The sequence below is a fragment of the Acanthaster planci genome, linkage group LG05, assembly GCF_054643075.1.
Source record: "Acanthaster planci isolate LZ-2023a linkage group LG05, COTS_SCS, whole genome shotgun sequence".
Lineage (NCBI taxonomy): Eukaryota > Metazoa > Echinodermata > Asteroidea > Valvatida > Acanthasteridae > Acanthaster > Acanthaster planci.
In genome coordinates this window covers 4,188,352-4,207,967 of record NC_141781.1, presented here as the reverse complement: position 1 = coordinate 4,207,967, position 19,616 = coordinate 4,188,352, and the positions used below count along the sequence as shown (strand labels likewise).

The following is a 19,616-nucleotide window of genomic DNA, read 5'->3' as shown; positions in this document are numbered from 1 at the left end:
TCGGACTTGACTGGGAACCATCCAACTCCAATGCTGCCAACTTTTTCAACAAAGGAAATGATTACAAGTTTTTTACAATATAAACAATTTTTGTACCACATCACCGCCTGTACTAACAATACAAAACCTGGACAGACCAATCAAAACACAGACTTCATCATGCGTTCTTTTTTATACTTTCTGATTTTTATTAACACCATTCACCATCAGTCGTTGATGTATGCACAAACACACCCCCCTCTACTTCTCTAGAGTGCTTTCAAATGTGGTTGTATTGTTTGAATTTAGGCTCTTCCCATTTGCTACTCCGAGGGTCTATTCTCGTCCCATCATCTTCTGGCGTGCCATCTTCTTCTTGGACACCTTCTTCGTCTTCTTCTCCACCTCGTCAGGCTTGGGCACGATCTGCTCACGCTCAGACAGGATGACCTCCATGTGGCAGGGAGAACTCATGTAGGCTGCGGGCAAGAGAAATGAAACAAGTTCTCCTTCAATTAAGGTTAACCCAATTCGACACCACAAACTTCACACCAATGTTGCTCAGTCACATTTATGCTATAATGCACGTACCATTTCATTTCACTTCATTGTCAAATGCTCTTTGCGTCTCATATAACTGTGGCTATCAGACAGCATGCTTAGAAATGCAAAGCTCCATGCTGCCCCATTAATGTTATCTACCAAGGCTGTTGTGGAAATAATAGTTAAGAGTAAAGTTGAGACATTTCTGACTATTTATTGCCCCAACATTTCCAGCAAACAACTTTACAATACAGCATCATGTGAAATGGAATGATTGAAAATGTCTGTTTTTGTCATTTACATCTCGATCTTGAGACCAGGTTTTGTTGGGTTCAGTATCATCTCTTAGTCATGGTCAAGGTTAGGGCCAGCGACCATTTAGACCCGCTTTGAAAAGGGCCCCTGGTAAGCTCGCCCTGTTGCAAAACCCCTTTCATACCGGCCTGGCTACCGGCCTGGCTACCGGCCTGGCTACCGGCCTGGCTACCGGCCTGGCTACCGGCCTGGCTACCGGCCTGGCTACCGGCCTGGCTACCGGCCTGGCTACCGGCCTGGCTACCGGCCTGGGATGCTGGACAGGTTGTTGATCTCGAAGGTCTCCATCCTGGGGTCTATTGTTTGCAAGTACTGGTACATGTAATCTATCCCAGAAGGAATCTGCTTGTGGTTTTTAATCCTTCAGCTCTATACAATGTTTACACTAATCCACTTAGACCCCTATTCATCTGTGGAAGCATGGTGGGGGAAGCCTTTCATCAGGGACTTTGAAATGCCAACGTGCTGACAGGCCTGATACAGGCCTGGAGTAGCCTGAATACCAGGCAGGCATTATACAGGGCGGGCTACGGGGGGGGCCTTTTCAAACCGGTTCTAAATGGTCGCCTTAGGGACTTCCAGGTTTCCATAACACTGGTGTGGACATCTATTACTAAATTTGTCAACTTATAACCCCAATTATGTAAACTCGAACATGATTACAATCTGATTTACATTAACCTTCAAGGGTTCAAGTCAGAAAGCATCATTTAAGAATTGGTTGCCAGCCCAAATGTTCATGTCAAACACGTGAAAGGTCACAATTTTTAAACGCTATCTGAGTGTCAATTTTCTTAAATACTCTACTTACGGTTGATGCGACCATGAGCACGGTAGGTCCGGCGTCTCATCTTGGGGGCAGCATTGACCTGGATGTGATCGATCACCAAGGAGTCCACATCTAGGCCCTGGGAGTGGTGGTGAAAGGGTGTAGGGGTGGGGGGGGCATTATTAATACTATAAATAACCGACACACGGTCAGAAGTATAAAAACCATCCCGAAGATGAGTGCAGAGCTTGGTCTCTGTGCATAAATGAAAGAGGGCACTTGGTGACCTTAATTGCTGCCGTGATTAAGTTCACTTTGAGTCATTCCCTGCACCACACAAATCCATCATTTTGACTGCCTAACACCCATTCGCAATAAGCAATTTCAAATTTTCTGCCAAGGTAAGCAAACATTCAAAAAAAAAGTCAAGTTTCCCACACACAGCACAGTTGACAAATGAGACCTTGTCCACTATGTATCCCATGATGCACTGCGAAAAGGCCTCTCTGAGATCTCTTGGTGGCGCACTGCATTGTGAATCACCCATATTGCAAAGGCAGCACCCAGTGTTGAATTGGCACAATGACGACAACCGTACATGGTACAAGTGGTGACTGCTATGCCCTTTCATAAAGAATTCATGATCACTTCATAAACAAGCCTGTCTAGTTTTTAATGCAAAATACACAGGTGCTAAACAAACCCTTGCCTACTACAATGGATAGCCGATCCTTAGTAAGCTGTACAGTCATGGGTACTTTTACCGATTTTGATCACACACCGCTGCAGAGGGAAGTGCTCATTTGACACAATATCTGAGGTAAAAAAAAAGTGTGAGGGCTCTGTTACCTTGAATTCGGCATTGCTCTCTGCATTCTTCAGCAGCTGAAGCATGAATTCCGCACTCTTCTTGGGCCAGCGTCCCTGTGTGTGGTTCCACGCCTTGGCCTGACCACACACAAACGAAACAGAGGCTGCTGACATGTTTCAGGTCAGAACACATGACAGACTTCGCACAACAGGTTGAATGCCAACAGCGAGAAACAAAGAACTGAGTGACAAAGAAAAAACTACGGGACAGAACTCAAGAAAATGCTATCGTGGAAAGCTGGTCACTGTGTTAAATTACGAGTGGATTACCACCGGGGACAAAAGCGCTCCACCACCACAGCAATGAGCCACACAGTGCCGCTGCACGCTTATCTGGCCCCTATTGAAAAGAGGTCAGCAGCACACTGTGCCAGGTTCATGAACAAAAGAACGTTACAGAACACCACACAATTTGGGCTTTTTTTCACAAGGCTGCATGCCTGGCTTAAATACTTGGGCTGTCAGACTAGAGTGGACACCAGACAGTCATTCGTGCGGGTGTACACATCCATTAATTGAAATGATGAATTTTTGAAGAATTTTTTTGGAAAACTGAAAATCTTGAAAAAGTCCCGATTATGTGCACTGCATTTTTCAAACCACCCAGCAGCAAGAGGTTGAACAATTGCCAAGCATTACAAGTGTTACACACCACAACTGAATTTACGCCAATTGCATTGAATTTAATGAATTGCACACCAAATCACGGGAATACCCAGGACTGGGAGGAGGATACCCAGAGGTAAAGCTACCTGAGCCTTGCGACCAACTCCACCATTGAACCTCCTGAAGGGGACGCACTGCTTCTTCTTGATGACGTCATTCAGGAAACGCACCGCTTTCCGCAGGTGCATGTGCTTGATGACGGCAGCCGTCTCCCGAGTGTTCTGCAGATGATGGACATAACCATTAAAAAAAACAGAAATCAGTATAAGTTGCAATATTGCCTGTATTTTGAAAATTACCACAAAAAGTGTGCTTTTTGGGAGGGAGGGTTACCCAGTCAAAAGAGCTGTCTAAGTAAACATACAGAGAAGGAAAAGACTTAACCCTCCTTTTGCTGTAGAAGTCACAGACAGTTCCTTACATTTGATTTGCCCTAAGTCATTTGACTGAATTTGACTGAAAGGACACCTTGTCAAGAATGCATCTTTGCACACGAGGGTTAAATCCAACCTCAACACCCTGTAGGTGGCTCCACAGATACAGAGAAGATGGCAGTGGATTAAGAGAACGGACCAATACAAAAGGAATGGGGGGGGGGGAAAATCTACGTCCAACTTACACGTAGTTCCCTGTGGCCAGCTGATAAAAGGTAGCATGACAAGAACGAAGATATGCAGAATGAATAGGAGGGTGGGGGGGAGAGAGAATTGAAGTCCAAAATGAGAGCACCAAGGCGGGCTTGCTCTGCAACTGAGAGGTGACCGGCTGAGAATAGAACAATGCAACATTAAAATGTGCCTATTACCTTGAAATGCACTCGAAGGTAGGAGCCACGCGCCTTGCATGCTACAGGAGAGTAAAAAAATAACAAAGAGATGTCAACAGCTGGAAAAGATCTTAAGTTTTTTTCCTGGCCGAACAAGTGTCAGCAACACAATTTCCTTTTCTTTACTTGATGGCAGACAGGCTGAGGCAAGTAAATTACACATGGATTCAGATGATTTGGGTCCCCAATAAAGTTGCTCTCTCGATACAAGGAGACAAACTTGTTCTACCCAGGATAAAGTCCATATCCATGACTACATTGTATCATATCAAAACATATGAAGGGTAGCAAAACATACTTGATGGTTTGCAAGGTGGATCTACAGTAAGGTAGAAGGTTTGCAGAGACACAATGTGGATTATCTCTTTTGTGAGTATTTATGGTTCTGACGACGATGGACAGAGCACTTACTGTTTATAACGTAGAGTACCCTTTCTTTTCAGAACCATAATACTCACAAAAGAGATAATCCACACGGTATCTCTGCAAACATTCTGCCTTATAAAAATGTGAAATTATTTACAAAGTGTGAAGTCTGTCCACTAAGGTTACTCTGACTGCAATCCAATCAAAGAATGGCCATGATTACAATCATGTAAACACAAACCCAAACTTCTCTTGTTGAAACTTTCAATGTTCCACAGCTTGCTAAAGATACTTCAAATGAAATGTGGCCTTTGGCCCTAAAACACCTTCAGGTTTCCCCAAGGCACTCTAATCAACCTTCCAGAATCCAACAGCAGAAACACTGTGAAGCCTACTGCACAAAATAGAATCCAACAGCCAGGAGACAAGGCCTTTTGTTCACTGCTCGTATCAATTAAGTCCAATAGACATTGACGACTGTTGGATATAGTTGGGATTAGCTTGGTTAGGGTCAAGTCTCTAAACTATGTTGTAAGAAGACGGCTGTGACAATAACAAAAACAGCCTCTCAGACTTACACTTTGTGGCGTTGTCAGGCTCCTGTGAATAACGTGTCATGTTGCCAACGCCTGAAAAATATCCAGCAAAATTATGGTCAATACAGCCCCACACAGAAACAGCGTGGAAAATGTACTTAGGGCCCATCAAAATTTGCTGTTTGAGGAAAGATGGTACCTTCGAGCTCGTTGACAAGAGCATTTCCAATTTGAAGGAGAAATTTCTCTTTTCTTCCCACATGTGAGTAACCCGCATTATCATTACTGGGATCTTACTTAATCCATAGATGGGTGCATTAGACATTTTAAGGACAGTTATAGAGGGTGAATTCGGAGGATTTGACTCAGGGTTATTTTGAGTGAAATGAATTAACCCTCCTATGCGGAAGTCACTCTTTGGGTCATTTGGTGAACACCTCAAAGAAGCACAGCTGTGTTGTGTTGTGCACTGCACCAACTGTCCCTCACAGGAATATCAGATTTCACTTTTGTGCTGTCCAACAACTGTGCTTCACTGTTTCATGTGCATCATTGTGCAGTAAACCAAATGCAGTGAAGAGGACTGCACAAAAGACCCTGGGTCATTTTGTGCTGACAACCTACTGTGTACACACTGAACCTGTGCATGTTTGAGTTCCATACAGAAACTACATGCTGACCAGTGACTGTGGGCATTGGAGCACATTTGTGCTGTAAAACCATAGGAGGGTTAACGGAAACTAAAGCTATGGAAGGTACACTGTACTCGGACCCTACTATCGCTTGACCATGTCCAAATGTTAAACAAAAAAGCAATCTGTAGGGTCCAAGTTACTCGGACTACTACTACTAGTTTACGGGCTTTACAGTCACTTCACCCCATTTCCACTTTGCCCCGAACCACTTCACCCCTAACTACTTCACCCCATCCCCACATCGCCCCATCCCCACTTCGCTCCATTTCCACTTTGTCGCTGTGCTCCAGTGCGTTACAAGCCTCTTTCAAAAAACGGTCGAGAGAGGAGTTCCACAAACGACATGTAGTTATTATAGTAAACTCTACGGCATTCACTAATTGAATATCGACTGTGTTGTCCATATGGTGAATTAATAATGCGTATGGTTGGACTAGCATTGGGTTTATTTCTAATCCTCTTCAAGTTTATTTCAAAGCGATACAAACAATTCTGTTCACATCATTCTGGTAATCATCCAGACACCTGTGCCCAGGCGATTGGATAAAGCTTGGTGCGGTTATACTATATACCGCAAAACACCGAAAAATACCGGAAAATACTGAAAAACAACCGGAAAACACCTAAACACAGGAAACCTACTGAAAACACAGGAAAACTACTGAAACACACTAATTATCAGAAAACAACCTATATACCGGAAAACACTGAAAACCAATAACCAACCAGAAGACGTTTCTTGAAACACCTACTAACCGCTGGAAAACGTACAAAACGAAAATTATCAAATGCAGACAACCAAAAAAAGTCACGAAAGCCTAAGAGACGAACGGAAAGCACCTAACAGGTACTGTGAATCACCAAAGGACGGCCAAAAACCACCTGCCACCTTTTGGGAAGCCCCGAAACATGTGAACTTGTGCTACAAACTTCATGGTAGCCAGCTGGTTTTTGGTGTTTTCAGATGTTTGGGGTGGCCATATATTGAATGACTTCACTCACGTTGTTCTGGTATTTTCTTGTCTTTTTGCCTTCACCCATTCAATCTCACAGGCTCACCCTCACAGTTGCCATCTTTAAAATAAGGTCGTTGAACATTACATCACTTGATCCCTAATCTTCTCAATGGCTGTTCCATGTCAAGACATATGTAATACACGGACTGAGCGATAAGATACTACATCATGTACCAATGGGCTCTTCCAAAACTTGGGCAGCAGTTGCTTTGGCTGGCTGGCCGCGAGTATACAGAACGCTGCATCCAATCAAAACTTGTTCTGTTTGACAACTTGATGACCTCATTCGCCTTATTTGAAATGAGAGATTGTGGCTGCTTGCGGCTGGCATACCAGTTATTGAACAGAATATGCATTAAGCTCAGTTCAATGTAGGGAGAATTTAAGTGTCATATATGTAGGCCTACCAGGGAACGTGGTATAGGCCTAGCCTATGTTGTTGTTGATCTTTTGTGAATTCCTACGACCTACTTTACATATTCATCGCACTTAACCATTCCGCGCTCTGCCATATATGAAAAATAATGAAAAAAAAATGTTTTTTCCAAAAAAGTTCTGGACGCAAATCTAAAACTTTCATTCTCAGTCATGGCTAACACAAACATTTTCACGCCTAAATTTGAATTTTCTGGACACTTTAGGGGGCCTATTGCTCTCAGATGGTATCTGCATGGAAAAATTGGTGACATCCATAGGGAATTCTTTCCCTCTGAGTGAAGGCCTCGGCCAAGAACTTGTTGGCAATAATCGTACGCATGTATGTACTCTGTGTAACGTGTTTATTTCATTGCAAGCAGGCTCATTCTTTGCCGTTAAAAAAACATGGAAAAAACATGACGTTTACGACATAGAAATAAAATACATGAAGACCCCGCCCTTCATAACCAATTCAAATATCACAAAATAGTAAAAAATACTGATGCATCCCAGGATGATTTGGATTTTCTCTGGGTGTATCGTTCTGTAAAATTCACCTCTACAGTGCAACCGGATCAAAAGGCCGTGTTAAGTTTTTCCTTCGGTGAAGTGGTTCCCGATATCTTGTCATTCGAAATCATGGGGGCAGAAAGGAACCAGTCTACGAGACAATTCGATAGAGGGCGTTTTTAACTTTTCACTTTTAAAATCCCCAAAACTATATGCAGAAAAAAAGGGAAAACGGGTGCTGAATTCAGTCTTGGATGGAAAATGGAAAAAAAAAAATTGTCTCTCACTGCGGTGATGGGCATATGGTATTGTATTAGCATACTGCAGAGGGCCTGTGTGTAATACTGAATTGGCTTTCTCTAGTTGCTTTCAATAACAGTTTGTCGGACTGAAAATTAGGGTTGCATTTCAAGGGTTAGTTTCCCCAGTTAGGGTTCGGTAATTAGGGTTACATCGTGTTTAAATCTGTGTGGGGGGGGGTTGCAGCTGCAAATTTAAGATTATTTCAACCTGTCAACTCTATGCTGGCCCTGTTGGTTCAAAGCATCTGAGAATTTCAAGTTTGGTGCTGGCACACGAAACAAGTATCTCAAACATTTTGTTCAGTATAACGTACCCAATGGCAGTTACCCCCCCCCCCCCATTCACTCTCTCCATTGACCTTTTATACCGTGCCGATACATAAACATGCTTAGGCTGGTAAGCTAATAAAAGTGTTAAAATCCCAAATTCATTTTACTGCAATAAAAATATTTCTAGAAAATAGAAATACATTCACAAAACAGTTGGGCTACTCAAAGCAGTTCAAACCCGGGTGAGTGCCAGTATACAACTTAACAAACATAAGCCGTCGAGGTCACCGAGATTTTTTTTGCACTTTCTGGTTCACAGTGACGTCACACTTCGGTAGTCTATATAGTTTAACGCTTTCCCGCGGCCGGCTCGTACTACGAGCGCAATTTTTCTAAGGAAACTACCTAGGCCTACCGTTACATTTTTTGGCCGTCCTGATGGAAAAAAAATGGCGAGAAAGGCCGAAGAAATCGGTATCTAAAGGACTACAGAAGTCAGTGGAACCGATTTCAAGAATATTCCGACTAGCAAAATGCATGCACCAGTGTGATATCGCGATGAAGCACAAAGGGGAACGGATTCCACGCAACTGGATCGATCTGCTATCTCTACAAAATAAAACTAAGGGGATAAAACGCAAATCTCCTGCAACAGTTTATTGGGATTTACATGTACATACTTTTTTGACAAATATTTCGCAAAAATGTCACTCATGGAAGTGTCGATATATTTTATATGTCAGTCCCAGTATAATTTTGGGAATCCATCAGTAGGTTTAAATTGCAAAGAGTGAAAACTTAATCTTTTCGAGTGAGTATTCACTCCTGCAGTCGGAAACTGGGAACCAGACGTTTTAGAGTGAAATTTTTTCAATCGAAAAGATCGAGTTTTCACTCGAGCTCCAACTGAAGTGATTAATCTGTCAGAGTATTTTAATCTGAATTGAGAGTGATTTTCACTTTAATCGTCACGTCCCTAGTTTCACTCAGTCGGATTTCGATTTAGAATATAAAAAATACACAAGTTACAATTTAAAAAAAAAATTGCGTTTACCAGACCGGGTGCTCTTTAAAATGCGACTGGCAGGCGCTGTTCGGGGGGAGGGGCTTCATATAGGGGGCTCTAGCTACCCAAACCTTTGTGTAACCCCTCCCAAAAAAGGAAAAAAGAAAAAAACAACAACAGAGCAGTAGCAAAAGTTACAAGGTGATGTCACGTGCAAAGGGTTTAGCCGCCACCCCCGAATATTGGCTCTAGAACCGCACCTGGCTATTGGGATAACTACCATAAATCATGGTCATTGCCCAAACAGCATTCAGTCCTGAATTTAACGGAAATCAGCATATTAATATATGATACTTTTATTTAGTGACTCGTTTGCGTCTCTTGTAGCTATGGGTTGTAAATGGGGTACTTGTTGTAGGCCTGAATAGCTGTTTATTATTAATGAAAAGTGCTTTTAAATGAGAAATGATCCAAAAAGGTGCAGATGAGGGCAACGGAATGGATGTGTACTAGTAGTCTTCCCGCCGAACAAAAAATATGGCCGTCAATCTCAACAGTCAACTTAATTTTCCCATACAATAATAAACGTTTTCTAGGTCCCAACAAATTATTGTCAAAAGTACCAACAGTGAGGACATGCAGCCTCTGCACCCCAATAATTGTGATGTAATTATTGATGTAATTTAAGTTTTATCTAACGACAAAAACGTGTTCTATCTTGAAGGCCAAGGCGCGAGTAGGCGTGCACCGGAAAAAATCGAGGGCGTCACTCACTGTGACAGACCGGTAGATGACGTCACCATAAACATAATTTAGTCTGGTCCCCGGACTTTCTAAACGCTTATAAACCAAAAATTTCATAAGGAACTAGACTGCGTTTTTAGCGACCGCGCCGGGCCACTTGCATATGCGTACGCGTATGCACGATCAAAGTACAGTACATGTACAGTACACGCATTGACCGGCAGACCGGCTCACTTGTAGTTCGATTTGCGGTATAAAATATGAAAATATCTACCAGAATAAGCCCTAAATATGTCAACTGGGTAATTCACAGTTGTCTCTTGATATAAAGTGTAGTACAAAGAAAAAGTACGGAAGTTTAGTTAATCACTGGATCTTGGCCGTCCATTGGCATAGTTCACGCACTGCTCGACCGACAGCTTAAAACATCGTCCGACGTGCTCCAAATGCGTTGATTGGTCAAATTCTTCGATCACGCCAAATCTTACGTCAGGTGATTGGCCGGTGCGTTTCCAGACACATGGGTAAGTAGGCTGACCTTGGAGGTATTTTCTAAAGGAAATGGAAATGAGGATATTTTGAGCACCAAACGCATGTGTGGATTTATTCTCTGGGCCAACTAAGGACCGGACCCGCTTGTGTACACATGAACGTTACACCTCAGACTGGCATTCTTGGGAAAAACGGGAAGAACACATGGCTAGGCACGCCACATGATTGGCAGTTCATTAACAGTGAGAAACAACAGCCAACACAAGTCACAATAGGCCTAATATCTGCTCATGTTGAGGTAAGAAATTTGGCATTAGGCATTAGGCCTGGGCCGGAGTTTGGTAGGCCTACTGCCGGTAGGCCCAATACAATCAATAGTACTAGTAGTAGGCCTACCGGTATTTGGCCTGAAAGCTGAAGTCCCCGCCTCCCAAGTCTGATGGTTGTCACAGTTGCTCAATCTTTGTGTCACAGTTGCTTAATCTTTGTGCAATAGTGCCAACTTTATTTTAAGATAAACTAGCCAACAACCTTTTCACTAATTTCATTGCTTTTCTTTCGAAATAATCTGAGATACGGTTGCGGAAGATTGTTTTGAAAAAGAGAAGATCATTTAGGACTGTCAGTGCAACCCATTCGTCCAACAAGCATCATGCTGTGAATGCTGGTCAACTCATACGCCGACCAACTCGTACGCCGACCAACTCGTACGCCGCCCAACTCGGGTGGTTCACACGTGTGTCGGAGCATTAACCTTATGCAAGCTTTTGCTGCTGTGTTTTCACCAAATTTACCTTTAGATGTCAATCAATTAAATGTAAATTACCTTTTTCTTTTTTAGGTTGAGACTGGTATTTTTAGATTTTGCTTAGAAATCCTTAAAGATTGGTATTAAGTCACTGTAAAAAAGTCCGTAAATTTACAGTGTCTGTAATGGACATTTCCCGTAAAATTACGGAATTGTTCCGTAATTTGGGGAGTGTGGGTGAAAGTCGGATCTCCGTAATCAGTCAAAGTAGTGACGGGAATTACTAAGGATGTTTCTAATAACATTAGTTATACTAGGCGTACGAGTTGGTCAGCGTACGAGTTGGCACACGTACGGCTTGACCAAACTGCACAGGAGTTGGTCGGTGTACGAGTTGGGTGGCCTACGAGTTGGGTGGCCTACGAGTTGACCTGCTTCGCATCCAGAACATTAATTTTTTTTTCAAATGCCAGCACTGAATCAACACCATATAGGGCTAATAATTAATTTGCCCTTCTTGATGAAGTGACAGTAGACCAAGTGATAATTGTATGGTAGAGTGTTAAGACACATGGTGCTTAGGTAGGGCTTGCCCTCTAGCAGAAAACAATGGTCCGCCGTTTGCAGTTTCCTGTTCTTTTTTCTTCTCTCAAAAGTTGTACAATAATCCCTTTACTGTTTTAAATGGAAACCAACAAAACATTGCATGAAACTTTTCTTTCTTTTCATGATTTGTGGCTTTGTAGGTTTTTCAAGGAAGACTACATGTAAGTCCGAAATTATTCTAGGGCAAAATTCCATCTCATGAATACAGATTTGTAACGTGACCATGTATGGCATGGAGCCAGGTGATGATTTGTCATGGTAAAAAGTCCCAAAAAGCAGTCATGGTGCATGTTCAGTTGGCATGCCTGCAAAATAGCAAAATAATGCTGCTACCAGTTCACAGTCTATAATTGTTTAAAGGCTGTTAGTGTGCAGTGCTGAACTTGCCATTATTAAATGAAATTAATATTGTACTTGTTCCCTACAGTGTTCACGAGTGCATTACATTAAATATTACATACATGTACTTAAGACACATACAAATCTCAGAGAAGCTAGAGTAGATTGTATGTACATGTACAGTACTTTTGAAACTCAGTTTTCCTAAATATCTAAGCCAGTTAATAAAAAAAAAATTTTTTTGCCAGATGCCAGATTTTATTTTTTGAAAATGTTTTTCCAAGAGCTTTTTGATGATTCCATTAATGGATTAAATTCTTATGGATCATTCCAGACGTCACCACTAAGTTTACCCTTTTTATTCCGTTCCTTCTAAGGGTGAGAAGTCCGTATCAGGCCATCACAACTTGTAAGAAAATATTTTTAAAAGGTCAATTTGTTATTTTTTATGACACGTAAACATTGTGATGATCCCATAGGGGATAGTGTGTATAGCCAGTTTCTACAGTAGTGGTTGAAATAATCAAATTTCAAAAAGCTAGTCAAAGTTAGTTTTGCTAGAGAAATGTTCAATGGGCAAATAAAAATTCACATGGGCTAGAGAAAAAATAAATTATCTGGCTCTTTGGGCCAGTTTAAAAAAATGTAAGGTCAAGTTGTGTAAAAGTAAAAAAAAAGGTCTGACCTATTTTACATGTATGTACATGTACATGGTGAGTTAAATGATGCCAAGTGCAAGTCTCGTTTAGTTATTGGAATGAACTGAGCCTGATACCTCGAAATGAAATAGTCTTTGGCAAGATGTAGTTGAGTTGCATCATCTGTACCACACAGAAGTTGTAATGACAGCCACAATATATGTGTACTTATGAGCAAAGATTTTATAGTGGCGAAGGCGCAAGATGGATAACTCTGCCCAAAAGGTGTAATTATCATGGGCGCCATTTGAGCAAGCGATACGCCTGCGCAGTTTACAGTAATGCTTCCGCGCAGGCTCACCAGGTGCACGTGCCTGCTGCGGCACCTGCGCCTGTGCATTAATGTGCATTGCGCAGGTGTATCGCTTGCCCAAATGGCACCCATGTGATTACAACGTTTCATGTGTATTCACGGTGAAGTTCTCCATCTTGCGCCGCTACGTGGCGCTATACGATCTTTGCTTATGAGTACTGTGAAGGACAACCTTTCACTGAAAATGCTAATTTTCTCATGCCGTACAATTGTGTGGGACTGCTCTAGTTGCTGTATGATTTGATTAGAAATAAAAAAATACAAACAAACATCATTTTCCCAAAACTGATTTCCCTTTGCTGTTCTGCTTTAAAAAAATTGATGTTGTGAAGCAGTGTAAGGGACGGGACTCCAGACATGCTAAGAAGTAATCAAAATTTGTTTCCACCATGGATAGGGAGCCCATTAGGTCATTTAGTGAGAACCAGGGACATGTATGTATAACAGCGACAGTTTTCCTGTGGCTTTGTGCATTGTACAGTTTGCTGGAGATTTTTCTGTCTTTCTCTGTTTTTCTTTGTGTTTTCAAAGGTCATGTAACAACTACTTTGTCAATGAACCGTGTTACATGTATGAGATTTCAACAAGAGGTGGACATGTACATGTATGTGTATATGAGGCATATACATACATGGGTTCACGTACAGTCAGGGGTCGATGTTTAGCTTTTTTGCCCATAAGCTAAAAACAGCTCATGGTCTTTCATATTTCAGGGGGTTTGGGAGCAGTTTCACTGAACCTGGGAGCTATTTAAGATAAAGTCATATACACATAAGGCCAGAATATAAAAAGTGGGGGGTAAATTTTTCTGTGCTGATTGACCGGCATGAATGGGGACGAACGCTTCAAAAATTGTCCGAAGAAGTGATATAAACCCATCGTAATCCTTGTAAAAATTTCTACAGTAGACAATTCACAACATTTACGGACAATTCACAAAATGTTAGGTAATCATGACAGCAAACTAGCCAATGATGACCTTGTATCACTACTGTAGGTACATGTAAGCGTCCATGATGTATCCAACGGGCTGTTGATAAACCTTGTGCCGTGGCAGGATATTTTGTGGAAACACGTTCGCTTCAAGTGCGAGCAAAATCACCTCAAATTTAATTCCTAAACACAGAAAATACAAGCGACCAAGTTCTGTTCTTGCACAAATCCTCTTGCAACATCGATGTTTCTTCAACATGCAGCTGGAGGGTTGCATGAGTGTATAGCCAATGTAGCGTAATCGACCGCGACGTACTGTTATTGACTGGTTGGCACACTTCCATCGCGCGTTCTTTGGCATGGGCGCAGCACGGTGGGAACCAGGACAGCTTTGCTCCAATGGATTGAGCTTTGCGCATGTGTTTTCACCTCTGCGACAGCGAAACGCAAAGGGAACTCTTGAAAATAACAGAAATTTCTTTTCAAACATAGCAAATGTCAGTAGGAAAATATATAAAAATAGGCACTTTTCTTTGAGAAAAGGCTGTTGAACCTATCCCACTACAGTACGACTGTAAATATTTTGATGATATCTTTGGAATAAAGTATGCCATCACTTCAAAGAGGATCAGTAACGGCCTGGTACTAATTTTGGTGCTTGACCTCATGCTTTATTACTGGTTACCAGGTGCTGATCATGGTTTGTCAGACAGCAAGAGTGCTGGTGTGCCCACTTCATGTCCACCCCTGTGTACTCTTAGGGTGTTTATGCGGGTCATCTATCTGTGCTGTTAGAGTTATTATATTGTTGTACTCCATGGTCCTGTGTATGTACGTGTGTGTTTGTGTGGTGTAAATTCGAAAGTGCACCAGGGAATTTGCAGCTGATGAAATGAATATTTCTGAGTTGCAGGTTTTTTGGTTTTGTTTGTGTTTTTTAATCTTTCAGAACAGTTCTAGCCAAAATGGAATGAAATTATCTATATCTTTTACGTAATTCTGAAATAGTATTCTTTTTTAGGACCATGTGTACAGTGTATATGTAGGATGGATGATTATTTTTGTATTTCTGGAAATGACCTACGGTGTACCAGTATGAGCCCTGTGATTAATTTGACATGTGTCTGTGCACCGGCCTTCCCATTGTTTTCAAAACAAGAGTATAGTTTCACATTTAAGCAATCGTTCGAGATGTAAGGCCTGTAAACATGGTAAACAGTTCAGTTTATTCAACCATGGGGAGGAGAGAGTATGTGATTTTGTTCAGGCTCTGACGTGACAGAAATTTAGTTTAGCGAATACTTATGGTTTGATTGCAAAGATGATTTGCGTGATCGACAGCTTTGCTTTGAAGGGGCCCTATTCACACATCTGCACCCGATCTACAATGCTACATGTAGCTCCTCTCATTTTTGTTTGGTTCAGGGGATAGAGTAGCCTACCCTTCTGCTTGGTGAAGTATTTATTGCAACTGATCATTTAGCACTCAGTGGCACCTAGACTGTCATAGGGTGTAGTCCGCTAATTCAAATGAGAATTTCTGGCCAGCTCATTAGCATGAAAACTGCCCCCACAGTTTCTTTTGAAAAAGGGGATTGTTTAGCCCCCAATATTGTGAGATTGTGTAAATCGTTGCCAGGATCAACTCCCTGGGTGTTTGAGCTTTCATATGAGAGCAGAATGGCTAAAAACTACGGTTGAAAAATGGTCCCAAGTGCCCGAGAAAGTTGAGGGTTGCCACTTTAAAAATGGCTGCAATCAGACTTTGGAAAAATCACTTTTGGGGGGTGGGGTGATTTTGTTTTGTGGGAATAATTAAAATTAATTAGTTAACCCACAAAAAATTGAAAAGAAATTAAAAGATTAGTGACCAGACAAGAATTTCATTTGTGTTATAGAAATCTCAGGGATGTTAGTATGCATATTATTGGGCCCTGAACAGTGGTGATTTTACACTGTTTTCAATGGGGCTTGAATCAGTGGACTGTACCCAACAGCTGCCATTACACTGGGCATATCTTGGTGCAATTTCTATGATAGTTGATACAGCACTTGGTAAAAATCTACCCTGGCCAATTAGTCTCACCACCAGCTGACACGGGTTCACCTACCCAGAAAAGTAACCATTGTCTTGGTGAGATTTACTTCAACTAAGTTCAATACAAAGCATGGCTAAATGGTCAGCTCTATAGTTACATATAGTGGCTTTGTGCAGTATCTAAATAATATTTTCCGTGCTGTTCAAGATTTCCAGTGCAACCCATCAGCACCTGTTGTCCCTGATGAATCCATGTCTAACCATACAGTGCTGGGGCAGTACAGGCTAGTTTAGGCAGTCGAAGGAGAAACAGGCAGGGCTATCTGGGGCAGCATGGAGTGTAACGTAACAGCGTGGTTCGTGAGGCACCAGGGAATAACTTGCAAGTCGTTGCTTTGTTTGAGCTCAAATATTCAAGACATACATGTACACTGTACATACAAATTCAAGACAACAAAGATACCAGTATGCACACTAAACAATCTTGGTATTTGCCTTTGAGTAAAAAAGGAAGTTATTTCAATATCCATATTCCTGTACACGTACATGTTGTTTCTAGAGCCACCGGAATATATGAAACTGTTGTGTTCTAATTCTTTAGAACATCAACATGAAAGGCATAGTTCACTCTCCGCACATGGATACCATACAAATACCAAGAGTTTGAAAGTTGGCAAAGAGATCTGCATTTGTGTGGTGATAGATATACTGGTATTGATTCCAAACTTAGGATTTTGACATACTGGTAAGACGTACATCTAGGAGTTTGACTTGCACAAGCCCATGCATGCGTTTGGTACCAGCTGTGGTACACGTGTACCAGCAAGAGTTTGGCCATGCACCCAGTGCATGATCACACTCCGATTTGCATAGGATGAGAACTTCCAACCAATCTCACCACAGATTGGATCGTCTCACATGGGTTGTTCCATTTATGGCAGGTGGGTTTCATGTGGACCTTTTGTGACTCGTGATTTATCACTGGCCTGTTTCAATTCACTCAGTCAGTTAAGGGTTTGCTTTCTTCATACCCATGGTTCCTGGCATACCAGCCACCCCTTCGTTTGGATGAACCCTGATTATGAATGTATAACTGCTTGATTTGTCAATCTGGCCTTTACTATCTAACCACCCACATGCCCTATATACCTGATGGAAGAGGAAATTGGCCAGAGACTTGGTTGGATTTTAACACAACGATCAAATCTGGTTGGCAAGAAGATGTTTAAGTGGGCACTAGAAATTGAAACTCTCTACAAAAAGCAAGTCAAAATGATTGGCAATATTGACCAAGTCAGGTAAGTCCAACATCTAATGCCAATTGTTCTGAATGCTTGAATTTCAGTGCATTTTTTTCATACCTTCTAAGGGGTTGAGGTGTTAATTTATATAACGGGTTTTGCCCTTACCCAACGTATATATTGATAAACACTGTATGCTCCGTGGTTGTCCGAGAGCTTGCAAACCTTACGTTGGTAAGGGCAAAACCCGTTATGTAAATTAACATCTCCCCAACGCAAAATACATCTTGAAAAAAAAGGGTTTAGGTGTATTGGCAAAATTTGAAACTGTTGGGGAACTTGTATTTGTGGTGGTTTAACTTCCTGCTGCCTTTTTGTTTTGCAGAGGTTTATTTTGTGATTAAAAATGTGTAATTATTTCAATGATGATAGTATAGTGGGGATATGAATATTTTGTTACAATCTCAATTTGTTGCTTAGAACTGTGAAATTTCTTACCTGTACACTTATTCACCACCGTGTCTCTGATGTGACTTGAAACATTGATGGATTTTGCAAGAGCAGTTTTTGAAACTTTTCCCATTTATATCAGTTTTTCTTCGCTTTCTTGGTATATGATTTAGAAAAACACCAAATGAACCTTTAACCTCAAATAGTTCCGTTGTGAATACTTATTCAAAAGTCAGAACCAACCTTTCTTGTTCATATTCCATTGATCCTGAAAGGATGGCAGCAAACATTCATGTTGAGATTTCCACATTTACATGATGTTATTTAACTCCAAAATGGAAAGCTCATCAATTTGTGGTGTCTGACATCAAACATCTTGGTGGAAACTATTTTCAGTCACAAACAAAAAGACACTGTGTACTAACTGCACATCTGTATGTTTTGCTTTCCCATTAGTTCCGGCTTCTAGTCACCATGTGCACTTTTTCCACCAGCTTGCTTGAAAATGTTTCCCCTTTTGAGGCTACGGTCATTCTCACAATAATCTCTATTCATCATAGAATTGTATACATGGCTGTATGAATGGATGGGGGATCATGTTGACTGTGTTAACAATAACTTGAGGAAGAAAGGTTCAAAAATTGCAGCCGGTAATTGCCTGGAGTTGTTGATACCGGTAGTTCATGGTTTGAGCTTGCTTTGACTTTTCTAAAAAGGAGCACCTTTTGAATCGTACTCTACCCCTGCTTTCTCCCACATTGAATAAATATACAGATGTTTTCTTTCTTGTGTCTTGCTGGTCTCTATCACTACACGTGAAAAAAGTTGGGCCGGTGATTATTGGTTTCGAAGGATATGTTTTCACAGTGAAGTTCAAGAACCGAGTAAAATGGGCTTTCTGTTGGCTTTGTCATTCAGTAGTTTGAACTGAAGCAGTGAGTTGTTCCCCTACATGTAGGAAAACTTGTACTATTAATTACAGGAATTTGCATGCTTCTGTATCATACATTGTGGGAAGTGTCACTGCAGTGATCGTTCAGAATCCATGTAGCATTTTTCAGCTGCCAGTCTACCAGTGCTTATTTTCAAGTGGCACTTTTCCATTTAAGTACAACCTTTGTGCTTTACTTGAATTACATTTTTGAATTGATTAGCTTTTACTTCCCTCTTTTTATTGTGTAGAAAAAAAGTCTCTTCAAATTTAAGTGTAAATGCAAACATCCCTGTTGCTTGTGTATCCATCTAAAAGCTACCAGGAGTTTCTGGAGAATTTTGCAGTGTGGACAAAGATACAGTCCAGCCCATCAATTTTAAATTTCGTCTCATGAAAGTTGGGAGTAAAAGTAACGTTTCTATCAATTATCAACTTTGGAGGAAAATTCCTCAAAAACTACCAGTACCTCAGGTGTGAGGATGGGTGTTTTTTTACTGACCACTCCTCTGTAGAGGATTTTAAGGTTTAACAAGGAACTTATATGCTGTTTTTTTTTCTCGCCCTCAAGCGATTCTTGTTGCGTTATGATAGGTAGATGTTCTTTCCTCACTAAATAAGGATAGAATGATCATTAGCTAATAGTTATTATCCCTTGCATTGCACAGTTTTTGACGTGGACCATGTCATCTGACCAGAATACACGTTGAACATTTTTATTTAATGAAGGATTTCATCGTTTCCTTTTGCAGCTACTCAGCTTAGCTTGTGGACAATAAAAATCTTGAACCGTTGCAAATACAATTGAAAAGGAATGGAGCAATATGTGGGTTGGTAGCAGTAGTCATCATTATTCCCATCAAAAGGAATCACTTCTAAATAAATGTGTGTAATAGGATGGAATAGGTGATTGGAAACAGCTGGTTTTGGTTTGTTCGTTATTGTTTTTTAGTCTGCAAAAGGTATACCTCCACTCCACCCACAAAGAAAAAAGTGC

At 41.2% G+C, this 19,616-nt stretch overlaps 3 protein-coding genes across 10 annotated transcripts in view; 2 read left to right on the top strand and 1 right to left on the bottom strand.

The window, feature by feature from the left end:
• The window catches only part of LOC110986786 (uncharacterized), a 128,118-nt gene that overhangs the window by 76,186 nt on the left and 32,316 nt on the right, over positions 1–19,616 (top strand). The gene's annotated exons all lie outside the window — the stretch shown is intronic.
• Positions 165–7,628, bottom strand: LOC147799025 (large ribosomal subunit protein uL22-like). The gene is made up of 7 exons (XM_087136673.1): positions 7,556–7,628; positions 4,913–4,963; positions 3,948–3,988; positions 3,229–3,363; positions 2,456–2,554; positions 1,649–1,745; positions 165–458 (listed from the first exon to the last, which is right to left on the bottom strand). Exons 2-7 carry the CDS (start codon positions 4,950–4,952, stop codon positions 316–318), a joined length of 555 nt encoding a protein of 184 aa, XP_086992799.1. The 5' UTR covers positions 4,953–4,963; positions 7,556–7,628; the 3' UTR covers positions 165–315.
• LOC147799024 (3-hydroxy-3-methylglutaryl-coenzyme A reductase-like) overlaps positions 10,032–19,616 on the top strand; it is a 29,614-nt gene continuing 20,029 nt past the window's right edge. Inside the window, exon 1 of one of the 3 annotated variants that reach the window (XM_087137330.1) lies at positions 10,032–10,354. Coding sequence is in view for 2 of the 3 variants with exons in the window: in XM_087137328.1 (XP_086993454.1) it covers positions 17,150–17,295 (146 nt within the window). In the remaining variant the exon portion in view is untranslated. Of the gene's footprint in view, positions 10,355–10,438; positions 10,621–17,111; positions 17,296–19,616 lie in introns of those variants that run through there. The other 2 variants (XM_087137329.1, XM_087137328.1) reach the window with 2 other exon arrangements.

Bases quoted from the DNA above. Each gene is read 5' to 3' on its own strand.
- LOC147799025 (XM_087136673.1), bottom strand. From the start codon at position 4,952: ATGACACGTTATTCACAGGAGCCTGACAACGCCACAAAGT. The intron at 3,989-4,912 runs GTAAGTCTGAGA...ACTCTCCTGTAG, and splicing joins GCCTGACAACGCCACAAAGT to CATGCAAGGCGCGTGGCTCC. The intron at 459-1,648 runs GTAAGTAGAGTA...TCTTGCCCGCAG, and splicing joins TGCTCATGGTCGCATCAACC to CCTACATGAGTTCTCCCTGC.